The sequence below is a fragment of the Euprymna scolopes genome, chromosome 31 (assembly GCF_053919585.1).
Source record: "Euprymna scolopes isolate OS-2025 chromosome 31, ASM5391958v1, whole genome shotgun sequence".
NCBI lineage: Eukaryota > Metazoa > Mollusca > Cephalopoda > Sepiida > Sepiolidae > Euprymna > Euprymna scolopes.
In genome coordinates this window covers 89,402,099-89,421,542 of record NC_136512.1, presented here as the reverse complement: position 1 = coordinate 89,421,542, position 19,444 = coordinate 89,402,099, and the positions used below count along the sequence as shown (strand labels likewise).

Below are 19,444 nucleotides of genomic sequence, written 5' to 3'. Positions count from 1 at the left end.
CACGGGTGCAGTCCACAACTCTATCTTTATCACAGACTACTTGACCAAGATGGGCATCAAGACAGTTCCTCACCCTCCCTGTAGTCAAGACCTTGCTCCCTGTGACTTTTGCTTATTCCCTAAGCTGAAAAATAAACCTTAGTGGTTGTCGTTATGAGACAATTGAGAAGATGAAAGAGGCTGTGATGAGGGTCATTGATATGCTCACACAAGAGGACTTTCATGGGCCTTCCAGTTGTTGGGGCAGTACAAGAAGTGTATTGCAGTCGGAGAAGATTACTTTGAAGGGGACTAGTTTCATGGGTGTACTATCAATAAAAGTGCCCATATGAAAAAAGTCTGGAAATTTATTGAAGGCACCTTATATATATAAAAGTCTGGAAATTTATTGAAGGCACCTTATATATATAAAAGTCTGGAAATTTATTGAAGGCACCTTATATATATAAAAGTCTGGAAATTTATTGAAGGCACCTTATATATATAAAAGTCTGGAAATTTATTGAAGGCACCTTATATATATAAAAGTCTGGAAATTTATTGAATGCACCTTATATATATACTGGACCGTGGATAGTATATGTACTGGACTGTGTCCTATCATTGCCTAGAAATTAAATTTATGCACAAAATTTAATTATTGAATTAATTGCTATGTTTGTCCGATGCAAGTGCAGACCCCACAAAGTTAACGTAAAACATTTTTGGTGGGGAGCGGAAGCGGGGTATAATTACCAACTCAGAATTGAGATTAGGGTTAAGCTCAATAAAGTTCCTGTTAAAAAAATATGTTGGATCATTTAGAGTCCTTCACCTACACCTGTCCCGTGGCAGTTACCATTGTTGCGCTGCAGATGACCTGTCAACCAGTCCCCTCCATCCCTCCCTGTTCTCCGCATGTTTGACCACCTCACTCAGCTTCAATCCTGTCAATTCTGTGATGTTGTCTTCCCATCTCTTCTGTCTTCATCTCTTGCATCCCCTGACGGTTTCCTTAAGCACTGTTTTAGCAAGCCATATTATCCTTCCCCTGTCCCCCCAACCCCCCCCCCTGAAATTTGAGGAATATTTATTGATACGTGTTGCAATATTTTTATATAATTAGAGAGTATGATTAAAGAAAATTGGAAGGTTCTATTTATAGGCACTGACGGTAGGAACCGACTAATCAAATGGAGCCACGTTCTGCTAGCAACCAATCAGAAACTAGAATTGCTCCATAAAATATTGGATCTCTTAGAATTTCCACACATAATTTTTCGTGTCCACACGAGAAAGATCTTTGTTCTTTACCTGCAAAATTTTAAAGTTCAAGACTTATACAAATAAGCTACCCATCAGAAACTCTTTTTCATCTCCAGGACTTATACAGATTAGCTACTCATTGGAAACTCTTCTAAAATTAAACATGGCTTTCTATTCAAAAATAACTATTATTAAAATTTCACAAAAATCGGTGAAAGGCATTCATCCTCTTTTGAACCCTTCTACATGAAATAAAAGGTTCGTTCCAAAAGTAAAACCTCCTATTTAACTCAAAAGGCTAAAGTGCTATGAAGAAGGGAATAGTACCATTAAAACAAGTGACCTTTTGTTATGTTCTGGAATTTATTTTGCTACATAAAATAGTGGATCGTTTTCAATGTACTTTTGCCAGGAGTTCAATAATACATATCTGCTTCTGACGCACGTCCATGACAAAGGTTGCTTTCTTAGAGTCTTACTGTCAATATCTACAATGGAGAGATGAAATTTTCGGGTCATAAATGCATAAGTTCAATCATCACAACAATTCAGTTTGCAATCCCCTCTGATCCATTCGGGCGGAATAAAAAATAGGAGGCATTCATTTTAGAACGCCCCTTGTAAAATTAAACTAAATATAGTCCACATTATGACCCCCCTTACTCAAGAAGCTGAATTAAAAACTCGGCGGGTTAATTAATTGAAAAGTGAATCCTGCACATACAGATGCATGAATACATATACAGGTACTTAACTTCCTGCGTTGTATGGCCATTTTTGTTTCGAAATTCGTTTCAAGCAAAACATGTATTTCTAAAACAGTCACGTGCATAGACATAATTTTTTTTTTTTTTTCTTCAATGTAAGTAAATACTTTCACATGTGAATTTGTGTGCATTATAATATTAGGGTGTGTTTTCGAGTTTGAGGCAACACTGAACGTGGAGGAGGGGGGTGATGACGCCATAAAACTTGGGTGGTGGAGGTGGATGTCAAAAACTTGAAATTTAAAACTGAAAGTTGAAATTCTCAATTTGGGGGTTTTGTAAACGAGGAGGGGGGGGAGTATATAGTTCTCTTCCACTGCAAGGATTGTGACATCAGAGTCAGAAAGTGGGATTGAGTGGTCATCGCCCCTGAGGAGAGGCATTCTGACCTGCAAAAAGTGCCCGGGCAGCCCTGTCGGCATTCCCAGCAAGGGTGCCACAGGCGATTAGCAATACATTAACTCCTTCTCAAACAGAGAAGGCAAAGCCTGAGAAAGTGGACCTCCTAGAACTGCATAGCACTAATCTCATACTGCAAAATCAACAGGGACTAAAATCATTACAGGAATGATCTAATCTTTGCTAAAAAGATAAAAACCCTGGCTGAGTTGGGGGGGGGGTTCAATAAGCAAGAAAGAAACGCAAATGAATACATGGATTAATCAGCACTATTTTAGAAAGTGCTCACTGTTTGGCCAGTATATATTTTATATAAAAAGATTTTTAATGTAATATTAGGCTCTGTCTGAGAAGGTATTGAGCACTATAAAAATTAAAATCAAAGCTTAGAACTGGTTGAAAAAGCAAATTCTAATACCTATCACTATGTATGTATATATATATATATATATATATATAAAGATATGACTGCATTTACATTTAAAAAAACTTATATATATATATATATATATATATATATATATATATATATATAAATATAAAGCTGAATGTATGTATGTGTGTGTGTGTCTGGTCACGAATAGGCTCGTATATGGTTGACTATTTTAAAAAAACTGATTACATATAATGATAGAACATGTATCGAGACACAGGAATAGGTATGTTTGATCTGGCAGAATGGTGGTTCATTAAAATTGTGGGGTCTGCGTTCGCGCCTGGTCCACAAAGTATGGAAATAAAAAATTTAAAAAATTAAAAAAAAAACGTTTACAAGGGTTTTTGATATAGATATACATAATAATACTTTGATAAGTATGTTTTAACTTAAATAGGGATGATATAATAAAATTGTGAGGTCTGCGTTCACGCTTGGCCTCCATAGAATGGAAATAGGCACAAACTTTAATAAAGACTTTTCATATCTATCTGCGTAAGTATACTTTGATAATTATGTTTCAGTTTGAAGAAATATGGTATAATAAAATTATGGGGTGTTAGTTAGCGCCTGACCTCCATAGAATGGAAATATGTCACAAAGTTTAACAAGGTTTTTTAATATAGATCCACAGAATATTGTGATAAGTGTTTCAGTGTGAACAGGTATGGTATAATAAATTATGGGGTTTATCTATTTTATTTTTATTTTCATCATATTTTGCTTTGGTTTTGATACCCCCAAATTCGAAGCTATCTCTTTACAACCCTTCCTTTTCATAATCTATAATACTTTCATAAATCAGAGTCCATTTTCTGTAGGCTGTTTTTGAACCCAGTCAACGACGGGTACTTTTGCTAGTGTATATATATATATATATATATATATATATATATATATATATATATATATATATATATATATACTAGCAGTTCCGCCAGGCTTTGCTCGGGCCCTATGTACTGTTCATAACTTTATGTGCATATGTATATATTAAAAAGTGTGAATATGTACGGCAATGCCTTTCTATATAATAGGCTTCCTTAACTACTTCCTTTCTTTATATAATAGGCTTCCTTAACTACTATAAAGAAAAGTTGGTAGAGACTGCAGACGTCAATGTTTTTTTTTAACTTTTAATTTTGACCCCTTGAACATTTATTGTTTTGGGTTCAAATCAAATTAAAATGTTTGACTCATGTCCAAGTAACGTACATCTAAAATTTCAAGTGTTTAGACCCAAAATTGGCGGAGGAGTTTGGTAGAGTTTTCAAAGGTCAAATCGTTGAACTTCTTTGATTCCTTAACAGCAAAATTTTTGTCCGAAACCCAATTAAAATGATTTTCCCAAATCTCAATACTCCTTATGTCAAATTTCGAGTCTGTAGACCGAAAATCGACAGAGTTATTCAGACAGAAACACACACACACACAGACATTTTCACTTTTTATATATATATATATATATATATATATATATATATATATAATATGAACAAATGATTAATAAAACATGTTAAAAGACATCTTGAAAAAGAGTTAAAAACATATTTAATTTTAAAAAAAGGAAACACAAGATAAGTGGATAGTCCTTAATCCGCGGAGTTTCGAAGAAATACTCTCCTTCTCATCAGAGGGCAGGAATTAGCAAAATGCAGGATAGGATTTTGCATATAAAAGTATTTAATGAAACTACAAGTAAGTCACAGATCTTACTTAGTTAAAGAAAAAAGGGTGAGGTAAGGGGAACAGGAGGCAAAAGAAAAATGATAAAAAGATTTCACATGAATGGATAGTCCGGTGAAGGGTAAAAATCCAAAAATGGTAAAATCCAAAACGGTCGAATTTAAAATTTTAATCCAATGGGTAAATTCCAAATGGTCAAAATAATCCAAAAGGCAGAGTTCCTTGGAAAAAAGCGCAAATGGAATGAATTCCAAATCATTAAAAGAAAAGCACTGGAGAGAATATTTAAAAACACGTCTGTCAAGGCTGGATGAATTAAAAACGCCAAATATTCAGTGTAGCTTAATCGCCATATATATTTTATAAATTACTATATATATATATATATATATATATATATATATATATATATATATATATATATACACACACACACACACACACACACAGTGTAACCCGGATATAAGAGACCCGAATATAAGAAAAACAGATACAAGAGAGATTTTCTCTGATCCCAAGTTAGAGCCTATGTTTAATGTACAGTGTAACCCGGATATAAGAGCGCGTAGTCTCTTATATCCGGGTCACACTTTGGTTGTGTGTGTATATATGAAAAGGAAAGCCTAAAATAGATAAATGGTTATCAATGTTTCGTCCCTATTTTAGGGGGCATCATCAGGATTTGGTTAAAAAATGATGTTTAAACAGGTTACAGACCATATGCAACTGAAGAGGGAAGAAACTGTGTTCTTTATTATCTGAAAAAGAATTTGCAAAAGTGTGTGTAGGGGGATGGGGTTTAAAGAAGGAACAGTCCGATTTTGACCAAAGTTAACATTTTTATACAACCTAACATCATACGTGCTTTTGAGAAGTTTTATCACTGCACAAGCAGAAAGGCACAGTTTATAAAATCAACTGTAAATTCTTTTATAAGACAGGGGCGCGTTCGAAATAAATGTTTGTTTAGAGCACAATTAAATCATTATATTCGACTTTTTCATTTTAAACTTTTAATTCAAGCCATTATCACTGCACAAGCAGTAAGTCTAGGGATATAAAATCAACAGCGGGTTCTTTGATATGACAGGGACGCATTCGAAATTAATATTTCTCTTTAAAGCACCGTTGAATTATGACGTTTGATTTTTGTATTTTAAACTATAATTCAAACCATTATATATATATATATATATATATATATATATATATATATTTTTACACGGTGGTCACCACTTATCAAGGCCCGGAAGCCACTCAGGGATAAGGGTTATTGCAAGTACAGTACGTTAGTGTGGAGATTTGATGAAGTGTTTACTTAAGGGGGCGGTTCATTAGGAATTTGTTAACGTTGGACTTGAAGACATCCAAGTTGTAGTCAGGTGGGAAGCAGGCAGACGGAACAGAGTTCCACAGGCGTGCAGAAAATAATTTTATGAAATCAACAGTAAGTTCTCCACAGTGCAAGGTAGACCATAATGTACTGTGGACAAAGTCATTGCGAAAGGCATGGGAAACTTCCTCCTGCTGTACCGCAATGGGTCCCTGACAAGAGCAAGCAATCAATCGATTTAATTGAAAAATGGACGATTTCACTGACAATAAAAATACGGAAGTGTGAAACATTCGTTGATCATCATACAATCCGGACAACTTCGGGTCTCCCTGCTAGTTATATTGTAAATATATAGTGTCATGGAATAAAAAAAAAAATATTCTTATCACAAAAGTAAAAAGGAAAGTGAACAAATCCATTCAAAGTATTTTGGAGAATAAAGAAAACAAATAACCACCCTACCTTCCACCCTCCTTGCCTTCAGATTATTACCATTTTTTCTTGCTTTCTATACCATTTTTCCCCCCTTTTTTTAAACTTTCCAGTTTGAGACGTTTGCTTTCTTTATTTCTTTCTTATTTTTTTTTAGACTTCACCAATTCAGACATTATCCCAATCTATACAAAGTAATATAGCTGTATTTATTCCTAAACTAATTAACCGAGCATTATATAAATTTTGAAATGCAATTGATAGGCGGAAGGGGTTGTAACATAGGCTATATTTAGTTTTAATTCTATGCAAAGAAAGCAAAAAGGGGTGTGGAAGTTCTTCATAAAAATTAAAATACTTAGGATTTTTGTAAGCTTTTAAAAAATATGCATTTAACATCAATTAATATTTTTTCAACTTTGAAAATTTGAAAAAAATTTGTAATTCAAATATTTCAGATTTGCATTGGATTTGATTTTTAGTCATTCGATACAAATTAAGCAAGATTCGTTGAATTTCAATTTCTTCTTAAGACCTCTTAAGCTTAGGCCTTAGACGTTGACGCTTGTCTATGACTCCCCCTTAAGAAAAAAAAACAAAACAACAACAATTTTTTTTGGAGGGGGGAGGAGGGTCTGGACAACCACTTGAGCATTATGAAAGTCATGTCTCGTATTTTGATCAACTTTGGAATAAGGATTCTAGACATAAGATTTAGTAGAATTATATCTTGAGTTTAATATATTTGTAAGGGTACATAGAAGTGTTGAAAAATTATTGGGTGTGGTGAATTAATTTTTCCTCTCCTGGGACGGGTATTCTTCGAGTATCTTTTTGTGTGGATGACTAGATGTGTAATATTAGTGCGGACACTTTTCGAATCGTATTATTTTTGTTTCCATCATTTTTGGATTTTTTTTCTTCTTCTTTGACGGAGGTTCTCCGCTTGTTTATTTATGATTATTATTTTTTTTTTTTTAACCAACGCAAACGTGCGAGTCCTACTGGCCGGCAGAAAAAGAAGCCTCTCATCGAAACTCTATCTAATAACGTCTAAACAAAAATAAAAGAAATAAAAACCTTGGACTGGAAAACCCAGTTTTTGACTTTTCCTGAATCTCCATTTCAACCGATGAAGACATTTTTTTTTTTTTTTTTTTTTTGCCTTCACACAGTTTGTTGTTCCTATTTACAATGCCTCCCCACGGGACAGAGTTAGACACCAGGGTCGTTTTTTAACGTGGAGAAAAGGAACAAAAATAAAAATTGTCTCAGTCGTGAAGGATTTCTCCTCCACTGACCGAGAACAAGAAATTGAAATGCAGCATCTGAAGAACAGATACTACACTTTGAGGTATTTATTTGCTCCCCCACTGAGCAAATTAGGCACAAGACCGATTTTTAAAGTGAGGAGTGAAGGGGAAATGGGGACCAGACCAGCTCCCCGGGGAGTAAGGGAGCTGGATAGTGACAATTGGTATGAAGGGTTGCCCCTACATTGACCAAGGTTCCCCACATATGGTCTTTGCTTGCAGTATCTGCCGGAACAGATGGTATTTATTTGCTCCCCCACCGAGCAAATTAGGCACAAGGCCGATATTTAATGTGAGGAGTGAAGAGAGGGGGAAGGGAAAAAGGGGACCAGCTCTCGAGAGGTGGGAAATGGGAGCTGGTTAATGGTCAGGCATGTGGGGTTGCCCCCACATCTGGTCTTTGCTAGTCATAGCTAGTCCTAGCTAGTCATAGCTTGCAGCATCTGCCGGAACAGATACTACACTTTGATCCTGGCCCGAAGGCCAAGTACGTTTTGTTGTTGGTCGCATGTTTCAACGTTTTGCTATTTGAGATTTTATCTGTGATCAAAACGATTTTTGTTTTATGGTATTTCAACTCCCCCTTTTTTTCGCGTTATTTAATACCGCATCCAATCATCTTCGTAATAGTCTTTCGTGCGTCAAGTTTTCGATCTCAAACATGTCTGTTCGTTTTGTTCACATCAAACAAGTCCTATTGATATTCAATAGGTACGTGCAAAATGAATAGCCGGTGCTCAAAATGTATAAACGTTCGGTGACTGTGGCCTGGTAGACTAACCCTTAACCTACCTTATAAAAAAAAAAAAAAAAAAAAAAAAACAAAAAAAAAACACTATACCTACGTTAAAAAATTTTTTTTATAGGTTTTCGGGTGTGCTGAAAACGAATATCGCATTTCAAATTTTACTTGGTTTCCACCTTAACATTTTCCTTTTATAAGTTTTCGGCAAAAATATGCAAACTTGGTCTTCTTTCTCATCAAATTTGAGATGTCATAAAAAAAATAAAAATAAAAAAAACATAACTTGTTGGATCACCCACCGAGCTTGGTTTGATTGTTTGAATTGGGATTGGGGCTTGACGCGTTTAATTCTGTTAAGACTCAGCTTGTGTCTTTCAATCGTATGTGTGCCCCTTTTTCTTGCTGAGATTCTTATTGATGGATTTTGAGGAGAAATCGACTCTAAAACTTTTTGGCCTTTCGTTCTCATCAAATCTTTCTTGGAGTTCAAATATCAGATCTCTTGCTCTTTCTGCTTAAAGTTAGATTTTTTCAATCACACTTGACGTTGTTCTATATTTCTACGAATCTACAAATGTGAAGTATTACTGATGTGTTTTAAAAGATTTTAACTACCGTGGAATTTCCACGGGTCCTGCTAGTTATTATTATTATTGTTATTATTGTTGCTGTATTTTAGCTGATGAATCTTTGCCTCATTTAAAGGTTCTTGATGACATACAAAAATGTATCTGTAATTTAATTGGATCACACCCTTTCTTTTCTACAACCCCTTTCTCACAGACGTGATGTTGCTAATCTTAGTCTTTTCTACAAATACTATTATGGCATGTGTTCTTCAGAATTATCTGATCTATTCCCTGCTTCCTTTGTTCCAGCTTCTTTTAATCATTGGTCTAGTGGTCTCCATCAATTCACCACTTTGATACTTCATTGTAATATAGCTTTCTGTTCTTATAGCTTGTTTCCAAAAACTGCAATTGTTTTCCTCCTACCTACCCTGATCTACTTTGGTATTGAGCACTCTTGTATTAACCTCGTTAAACTTCGTTAGTTACTTAACCTCTGGAAAACAACAACCAAAAAATAAGTGGATAGTCCACGGATTAAGGATAATCCACTTATTTTATGCTTCCTTTTTAAAATTAAATATGTTTTTAACTATTTTTCAAAGTGTTTTTAACATGTTTTATTAACTACTTGTTCTTATATATATATATATATATATATATATATATATATATATATATATATATATATATATATATTATTTCTGTTTGAAATAGAATTTCCAGTGTTTGAATGTTTATTCATTCGGGTTTTATTTTGTTCTTTTGTTTCAGCGACAATCGGTTCATACGAAGATCAACCGTGCGAAGATAAATATGGATTGATCGCTAACCAAGGATCAAATGATTTCGATGACTATTGGGGTTCAGATGAATTTGATTCGTCGTCTTTATCAGATAATTCTGAAGAAGATTACGCGACAAAGCCTCTGCCTCCATTACCGTCAAAGAAACTAAGCACTGACGCTTCACAGGTAATTAATTTTTTCCCCATAGGTAATTGTTCCCCTCCCCCCCAGGTAATTGTTGTTGTTTTTTTTTTTTTTTCTTTCTGGTTAGTACAAAAGTTTTTTAAAAAAAATGCATTCTCTTCAGGTTTGATATATTGTGCCCCCAATATAAGATGGGATATCAGAAATGGAGGATGATTGTTTGAAAGTGAATTTAGTACTTGCCTGTAAAACAATAAATTGAGTGTAAAAGTCTGAGAGTGAATGCTGCCATTCCCAAAGCAATGATCAGTCGCTGTAGCATTGAAAAGCTCCCCAAAAGGGGAAAGTTCCCCTGCACATTTTGTAGAATGGGAGTCGGATGGAGTTCATTTGTACATATTGGGTACACAAGAAATGGAATGGAATTAAAATTGAGTTAATTGAAAATAAGAAGTTGAAGACAACGGAGATGGATGAGAACTGAGATGAGGAGAAAATATCTGTATTTTTTGCATTCTTCGGACTACTGTTCTCATCTTGAGTGTTATTTTCACAACGTTTCGGTTGATGTAACCTCCGACCTTCTTCAGGTGTATCTTACCAAGCTTGGGAATTGGCACAGAATTTCAAACAAACATATATATATATTAGTGGTGGAACGATTCCAAAATTTTTCCTGATTCTGATACAATTACAGATTCTTTTCTAAATTTCCGATTCTGATCCGATTCCAATAACAAAAACACAACTATAGAATGAGTTTAAAAATGAATTTACCAAATTTATTTTTTTTAAATAAATTTGATAAATTTATTTTTTTTAAAATGAATTTACCAAATTTATTTTTTTTAAATAAATTTGATAAATTTATTTTTTTTAAAATGAATTTACCAAATTTATTTTTTTTAAAATGAATTTACCAAATTTATTTTTTTTAAAATGAATTTACCAAATTTATTTTTTTTAAAATGAATTTACCAAATTTATTTTTTTTAAATAAATTTGATAAATTTATTTTTTTTAAAATGAATTTGATAAATTTATTTTTTTTAAAATGAATTTACCAAATTTATTTTTTTTAAAATGAATTTACCAAATTTATTTTTTAAAATCAACTAAAAATTTGTTTACATCAGTTTTTTTCTCTTTAATAATTTTTGGAAACAAAATCTATGAATAACAGACATATTTTGTTTTTATTACATTTTCACCCCAAACAAGGCACATTGCCACTGTGGTGTAGGGGGCTACTATCAGGGGTAGCAGCTACTGGGGCACTATGTTTGGATTTGGGCAGCAAGATGTCGGTTCACGTTACACTTGAACTTCTGCATGTCAGTACAGTTAGGGAAGCAGGGACCTGGAATGGAATTCCAGAGTCTAGCGGTTCTGGGGAAGAAACTACTGGAGTAGAAAGATCTTCTACATCTAGGGATCTCTACTGTGTGGGGGTGGGATTTAGCTGCCTGTTGGGTTTGTCGAGGGTGTCTACATCGTGGGAGCACAAGTGTCTGCAGTTCATCAGAGCATTCACCATTAAAATACTTGTAGAACAGGCAGAGGGGTACCACAGAAGCAGTTTTCCAACAGCCCGGGAAGCATGATTCATTAAGGCATTTGTTGTAGAGTTTAGAGAGAACTGGAGCTACTTCGGCTGAGCACTTTTTTAATAGCACAGCTGGGATGAGATCAGGTCCACACGTTTTTGAAGTGTCAAGGTTTTTATGATAGCATGTACCTGAGCAGGGGTGATTTGTAGATCGTCTAGTGTGGTGTCTGTCCGCAAAGGAAAGTCAGGCAGGGGGTGGTTGGAAGGGTCCAGTGTGGAGTTTGAGGCAAACCGGCTGGCAAGCATATTAGCCTTGTCGGTTGCTGAGCAAACAACCTCGTGATTGTTGGTTAGTGGGGGAATTATTGATTGCCCATTATTTACTACACTGTTGTAGATTTTCCAGAAGTCACGTGTTCCTAATTTTTGTGCTTCGATGCGTTTTTTAGTGGTTTCATTAAATTCTCTCTTAGCTATCGTTATTTCTTTCTTAACGTTACTTCTAGCTTCTATATACTTATGTCTGTTTGAACTGGACTTATGTCGGTTAAATCTGCGGTATGCATGCTGCCTTTGAGCAATGCCAGTTGCGCAAGTAGAAGTAAACCATTGGGGAGAGTGGGGCTTGCTATAAAATTTCCGCATGGGAGCATGTGCATCAATTGCTGCTTTGAACCATTCAGTGGTATCATTTGCGCACTGTTCAGCAGGAAGAGAAAAAATATTTCCCCATGGGGCATCTCTGATAAGATCTCTGATGGCTTCCCAGTCAGCCTTTTTATAATATCTCGTTGTTTTGAGCACTGGCTCTTCAGTTTTGGGTCTAGAGTTTAGGGCCATTTCGACCATTATCACTGCATGGTCAGCGTTCCCGTATTTTTTATTTGTATTTCACCGATAATTTATATACAAAATACGAATTTAGTAAAACTCGTCCCCAGAAAACTTGTATGTTTTTGCTATGTAGGAAAACTGGTCCATTATTGAATAAATATCGATTGAAAATACATTTTATGACCGTTCTTGAAGGAGAGATTATTTTTAAAAGAGAATACACATCTCATAATTATTTTTTTTTAAATATTTTTACTTGTTTACTATTGTTTTAAAAAAAATAAAATGTTCGTTTTCTACCTAGCTTTGTAAGTGTTTAGTGGTTCAACTTATTTTAAAGCGTTTATTTAGTTAAAAAAAAAAAAGAAGTAATGTCAAGTGTTACTTTTGAACAAAAATTGTCCAAAATGAGAGGATCCCGTTTAGGAGTCTTGACAATCGAGCAAAAATAGAAAATTAGAGAAAATACTCAGGTAAACGCCCCCCCCCCTCCAAAAGAAAATAAATTTGTATATTTTTTTAGGTAATGTACAAGATCATTGCTCGGAAAAAAATCAAGCTACCCGAAGTGGCTACGGTTGATTATGTAACGAAACCATATATTTATTAAAAAAATTACTTGTGTTATTACAAAACAAAAAACAAAAAAACAAAAAGAAAACACTTTTTGTTTTTGTTTTATCAAATAATAAAATAAATATTTTATTTAGAAAAATTAATTTAGTTTTAACACTTTTTGTGTTCACGAAACAACAAGTCTCTTCTGCAGTATGCGGATGGCGGTCATCTTTTTGGTGCGTTTCACTAAACTGTCGCCAGGTGGCGCTTCTCGGTCAAGAAACATTTAAATTATTAATGTGTTGTTACTTTAATTAAAAAAGATGTTTCATTTAAATTATTTATTTGTTTGGAAAAAAAAAGAAAAAAAGCTCTTTTACTTTATAAAAATCCAATGTTGCTTTCATAACAAAATTGTTTTATTAAAATGTTTTCTTACGCAGATTTTTAAATAAATGTTTTTACAATTATATATTGATACATTTTTATACAATAAATGTTTTTACAATTATATATTGATATATTTTTATACAATAAATGTTTTTACAATTATATATTGATACATTTTTATACAATAAATATTTTTACAATTATATATTGATACATTTTTATAGAATAAATGTTTTTACAATTATATATTGATATATTTTTATACAATAAATGTTTTTACAATTATATATTGATATATTTTTATACAATAAATGTTTTTACAATTATATATTGATACATTTTTGTACAATAAATGTTTTTACAATTATATATTGATAAATTTTTATACAATAAATGTTTTTACAATTATATATTGATACATTTTTATACAATGTTTTGGTTTTCAAATATTTTTCTATTCGAGGGAAAAATGTCTTGTTTGTTACTTATTTGCCCCATTATTTGACCAAGAAGAAATTGGAGTTATCGCCTCTAACAATAGAACAATAGCCGCCGGCTGCATACTGCAGAAATGCCCCCCCAAAAGACTTTTAAACAAACAAAAAAAAATTCCGTCAACATTAAGTATCTTTCCAACTCCCCCCAAAACTTTAAAATGACGACTTTTATAGGTTTTTGGTGGTACTGAAAACGAATATCACATTTAAATTTGGGGCAGATAAGTAGTTTTCATGATATAAAGAAATTATTTTTTCAAAAAGTGGGTGATCACTTGTAAAATTTCATTTAAATTGAGCACTCGCTTTCTGGCCACCTAATGAGGAGGAATTTTTTTGTTTGTTTATTGGCTAAAAGGTTTGTCTTTTTGGTTTCATCTATAAATACAAAAGCGAAAATGTATGTATGTGTGTTTGCTTTTTCTGTGTGTCTACAAAAGGCTTCTTTCAGAGAAGCGGTCACTTGCTTAACAACTTTTTAAAACTTTTTATATCACATATAAATCGTAATATCTCACAGTTAACAACAAAGCTCGCCTATCTATTTAATTTGGTCAATTTCGGGAAGATAAATACTCAATATTTGTCGCTCGCCGCATGTGGGTTAGTCTTTTTCCTATAACATCTTGGGAGCGAGGAAAAAAGCTTTCAGCAGTAAATGAAATCCCGCAGTCAAACTGACCTCATTAACTCATTAAAACGAGCACCTGCTAAATCCAACTAATTAAATAAATTCAAACGTGTTTCCGTAAGCATGTCGCGGTGGGGCAATCGTTAACGTCACACGTTTTTCTTTTTCGCAACTTTGCCTCAACGGTTCGGGTTCGATCCTCATACTCACTTTTTTTTTTTAAACCCCCCCCCCCAAACACCCGGGCAAACCCCTCGCTAGTCTTTCAATAAAGGCACAAGGAAATTGAAAAACAAAATTAAAGAAACATCTGTATACAGATAGTGTGATTCCTTATGTTATCAGTGGTGGCCATTTCTATACACTCAAGTGCGCATATTTCTGCCGCAAACAAGTAGTTTTGCAGATATTAATGTAATTCTATATGTTATTATTGGTGGCCAGCTCTGTACGCACAAGCGTGCACATATTTTTGATGTTCGCGCATGCAGAAATGGCTACCACTGATAACATATAGAATTACATTGCTTAATATCCGGCAAACTACTTGTTTTTCATCTAATTTTAAATTGTTCGCCAAAGATTAGATGTTAGAAAGCAGTTTAGTGCGCATTTAACAACCTTCGTTTATGCGTCTGTGCATAGCATAAATGTAGTGTAGAAATTTGTTTTCATGATATAAGAAATTACTGAGTAGCCAGAAAGTGGGTGTTCAGTTTACTTTAAATTTATATAGGAAAGTGATCCCCCACTTTTTGAAAAAATAATTTCTTCGTATCATGAAAAGTACTTATCTGCCCCAAATTTAAATTTAGATTCGGCATTAAATAACCTGAAAAGGATTGATATGCCGTAAAACAAAACAACCAACCAACCAAGACCTTTTAAGATGATCCAGGCATGCAGCTCGGTGATCAGAGAGAACTAATCCATGAGTTTTTTTTTGTTTTTTTTACTTGGATGATCACCACTTATCAAGGCTTGCAGGCCACTCTAGGATAAGAGCTAAGTGTTAGGTAGAGGGTGAGGGAACATGATCAGTTATGGTGGAACTTGGGTAGGGAATACATTATTTCAGAGGACGGCTCAATAGGAATTTATTCACATTAGATTTGAAGATGATCATGTTATAGTCAGCGGAGAAGCAGACATGTGGTATTGTGTCCAATAGACAAACAGTTCTAGGAAAGAAACTCTGCTCATGGAATTTTTGTTTAGTTTTAGGTATAGGTAAAGAGTGTGAGAAATTATTGACAGTTGTTGTAGCTAGGCAGTTGGGAATGTTTTACCGGGGGGGGGGGCATAGATTGGGACTCTGTCGAGCACCTACCATAAAAGTAATGGTAGGATGTCTCTTTTGTAAGAAAGAGGAAGTATGGAGGCAAAAAGGTTTTTGTAATTTGCTAAGGTAGGGAAGGGTGCGCTCACTTTCTCTGTTGTGTTGGTGGACAGTTAAAGATGTTGCTGACGACAGTCAAAGACGACCTAGCATGACAATCAGATCCATAAGTAGTTGGTTTTTGAATATGGAGTCAAGATTGTTTTTTTTATTAAGGAGTCACCAATTATCAAGGTGCAAAAAGCTACTCAATGATAAGAATTGAGTGTGAAATGAATGGCGAGACAATAACTTAATAATGATGGTGATGATTGGGCGGAATTTGATTATTGAAGAGATGCTCAGCAAGAATTTGCTTATATTAAACTTGAAAACCGCCATGTTATATGTGATGGGCCTACCTACGGTGAAAAATGACTTTGTCCAAGGGCTACAAAAAGATGACGCCAGAGTCGTTCAACAAGTAACTGCCAAGGTTGCTCTGGTAGCGTGTCGGATCGTATCGACAGAGTTGTTCGGGATTGTGCCGGGTCGTGTCAACGGAATCGTTCGAGATCATGCCGGGTCATATCGACGGAATCGTTCGGGACTGTCGTATCGACAGAGTTATTCAGAACTGTGCCCAGTTGTGTTGATGTAATCTTTTGGGACCGTGCTGGGTCGTGTTGACGGAATCGCTTGGGACCGTGCTGGGTCGTGTTGACAGAATCGCTTGGGACCGTGCTGGGTCGTGTTGACAGAATCGCTTGGGACCGTGCTGGGTCGTGTTGACAGAATCGCTTGGGACCGTGCTGGGTCGTGTTGACAGAATCGCTTGGACCGTGCTGGGTTGTGTTGACAGAATCGTTTGGGACTGTGTCGGATCGTGTTGACGGAATTGTTCGCGACTTGTTCGACAGAATCATTCGAGACTTCAGAATTGTTTGGGACCTTGTCGGGTTGTGTCGACAGAGGTGTTTAGTTTATGTTTGTTATTCAGTTGACTTGACATTTGTTGAAGTAATACTCTTGAGTGTGATAACAATATATTTTTTTTTTTTTTTGGAAAGTCTGTCTCTCTCTTCCCTCGTGAAGTTACATTATAGTTAACTGGGAAGCAGCTCCACTGTATTGTGTTCCACACAGGTAGTTCTAGGAAAGAAATTTTGCTTATGGAAATTTTGTTAAGTTTTAGACAGAGAGAAAGAGAAGCAACTGACAGTGGTTGTAGGTTGATTATTAGAGTATTTGTTGTGAATGTTTTATAGATGGTGGGACTATAGATTAAAGCCCAGTCGAGCAACTGGCATGAAAATAACAAAAGAGTAGAGAAAGACTAGCAACGTTTCTTTTGTGAGAAAAAAATCACAGTAAAGGCTATTGTGAGTAGTACCTTTCCAGATCTGGCAGCAATACTCCATCTTCGGATGTATTTGGCTCATATAGAGGATTATCTTTTCGAGCAATAGAATGATCCAATCATTTTTCCAGCAACCTTAGCAACAGATCAGTAAAAATGGGTTGCAATGGTCATAGATATTGTACTTTTTCAAAAGCTGTCTCAACTTGATTAGGGTGATAACCATTATACCAGCAGTAACAACAACTATTTTATTGCCAACAACATGGTACAACGATAACAAATGAGAATTGGATAGTCAGTAACAAAATTTGATTTGTCAGTTTAAATGCTATTTAGGTCTAACATAACATGAATTTTTAAAAAAGATATATATATATATATATATATATATATATATATATATATTTTAGGCTCCCCGTCTGATTGAGAAGATCCGTAATTTGACATCAAAAGAGAAAACTGATAGCGATGATGACAGTCTTTGCGTTCCAGTGGCCATCAGGAAAGAAAAGTTACGAACACCACATCTTCCACCTGCACCCACTGATCTCACTTGCAATCAGGTAAGTCCCACGTTTGTTACCCCATTCCTTTTTGGCCATGAGAAAATACAAAAGAAGGAGCATGAGCTTGATCCTTAAATTGTAATTGATTTTTTAATTGATATTTTTTAATTGATTTTTTTTAATTGATTTTTTTTTAATTGATTTTTTTTAATTGATTTTTTGTAATTGATTTTTGTAATTGATATTTTTTAATTGATTTTTTAATTGATATTTTTTAATTAATTTTTTGTAATTGATATTTTTTAATTGATTTTTTAATTGATATTTTTTAATTAATTTTTTGTAATTGATTTTTTGTAATTGATATTTTTTAATTGATTTTTTTGTAATTGATTTTTTAATTGATATTTTTTAATTAATTTTTTGTAATTGATTTTTTGTAATTGATATTTTTTAATTGATTTTTTGTAATTGATATCTTTTAATTGATTTTTTGTAATTGATATTTTTTTGTAATTGATTCCTGGAGTCTGTATTTACTTGTCTCTTCACAAGGGTAGAGAATGGGTATTCTGGATTGGGACAAAATTCTAAATTGGTCCAGAACAGATACTATACTTTGAACCTACAACAAAAACCAAGAAATAAACTTCTGTTTTTATAATTATTTCCCAAAATAAGTGAAAAATTTTTTGTAGCAAAAAAAAATAACAAAAAAATAGATGTAAAAAGAATAGGTTCATTCGTAATTAAAATTGCCTTAGTCATCTGAAGGATAGAACAGATGAAGAGCAGTATAAGAACAGATACTACACTCTAATTATTTGCACAAAATTGATTTGTGAAGTTTTGTATACTTTATCCTGCATGAATGTTTTTGTTTTTTGGTATAATCATCATCATCATCATTCACTATTACCTCCCCTCGGCAGGACACATCTGCAGGATAGATCCTTTCAGACTCCGCACGAGAATCCTAGATGTCAAACTGGCCATTGGAACCAAACCACTAGGAACACCTACAATGCGTTACAAGGACCAACTAAAACGCACCCTGACATTGTGTCCTTGTGAGAAGAAACTACCAGGAACCGAACAATGTGGAGGAGCTCAATATGTGATGGCACTGCGGACTTCAAGGAATTGAGGCAGGATAATGAAGAGGCGAGACGACAAAATAGAAGAGAGTGCTGCGAACGACTCCATCCTTCCTCTCCCTTCCACAGTGAACACTTTCTGTGGTTATTCCATCACTGACTGGGGTTCGCAAATCAAATAGAAACAACAACCTTGAAGATATGGAATCATGGCAGAACCTGATACTCGGACACAACGATAATAATAATAATGACAAATGGTAAATAATAATTGTAACGATAATACATCGTGTAGCAGAAATATCTCTTTCTAGTCATGCTCATGCAGTTTTGGAGCAATCAATTTATATGAATGGAACTGTATATCAGTGCGTAGAATTCTGGCTGTTCGATCAGAGGATTCCAAAGCCAAAGCATATTTGTGAGCTGAACATGTAGGAGACTGAATAAGAGAAAGTTCGAGCGCTTCGAGGCCTTCCCAGTGTTTTTTTTTTTTTTTAAAGTGCCAAACTTGTAGCTCTGAGATTTGAAACCCATAGCTGTCCAGATTTTCTATCTGGAACAGCATCATGCCGTCCTAACTTGTAATGAACTCGGAAAGCTTTCTGTGTTGCAGTTACAGATTCGCCATTCTTCAAAAACATTTCTTCAGTAAAAGCACGATGGGCACCAATTCAAACCATATTGCTTGATGAGGGTAGCTGAAAAAAAATGGCAAGTTATTAGCTAAATGAAAACATCATCGACACTTGTATAAGTTAATTAGCAACATATTGGAGGTATTTCTGCCGCACCCTCTAGCAAACCTTATAATGATGATGATGATGATGACAATAATGAG

The 19,444-nt window shown here is 34.4% G+C and overlaps 1 protein-coding gene across 4 annotated transcripts in view; it reads left to right on the top strand.

The window, feature by feature from the left end:
* LOC145255851 (uncharacterized) overlaps positions 1-19,444 on the top strand; it is a 210,562-nt gene that overhangs the window by 175,603 nt on the left and 15,515 nt on the right. For all 4 annotated transcript variants that reach the window (XM_080114607.1, XM_080114605.1, XM_080114608.1 and 1 more), the window contains 2 exons: positions 9,703-9,902; positions 17,411-17,563. In XM_080114607.1, coding sequence (XP_079970733.1) covers positions 9,703-9,902; positions 17,411-17,563 — 353 coding nt within the window. The remainder of the gene's footprint in view (positions 1-9,702; positions 9,903-17,410; positions 17,564-19,444) is intronic.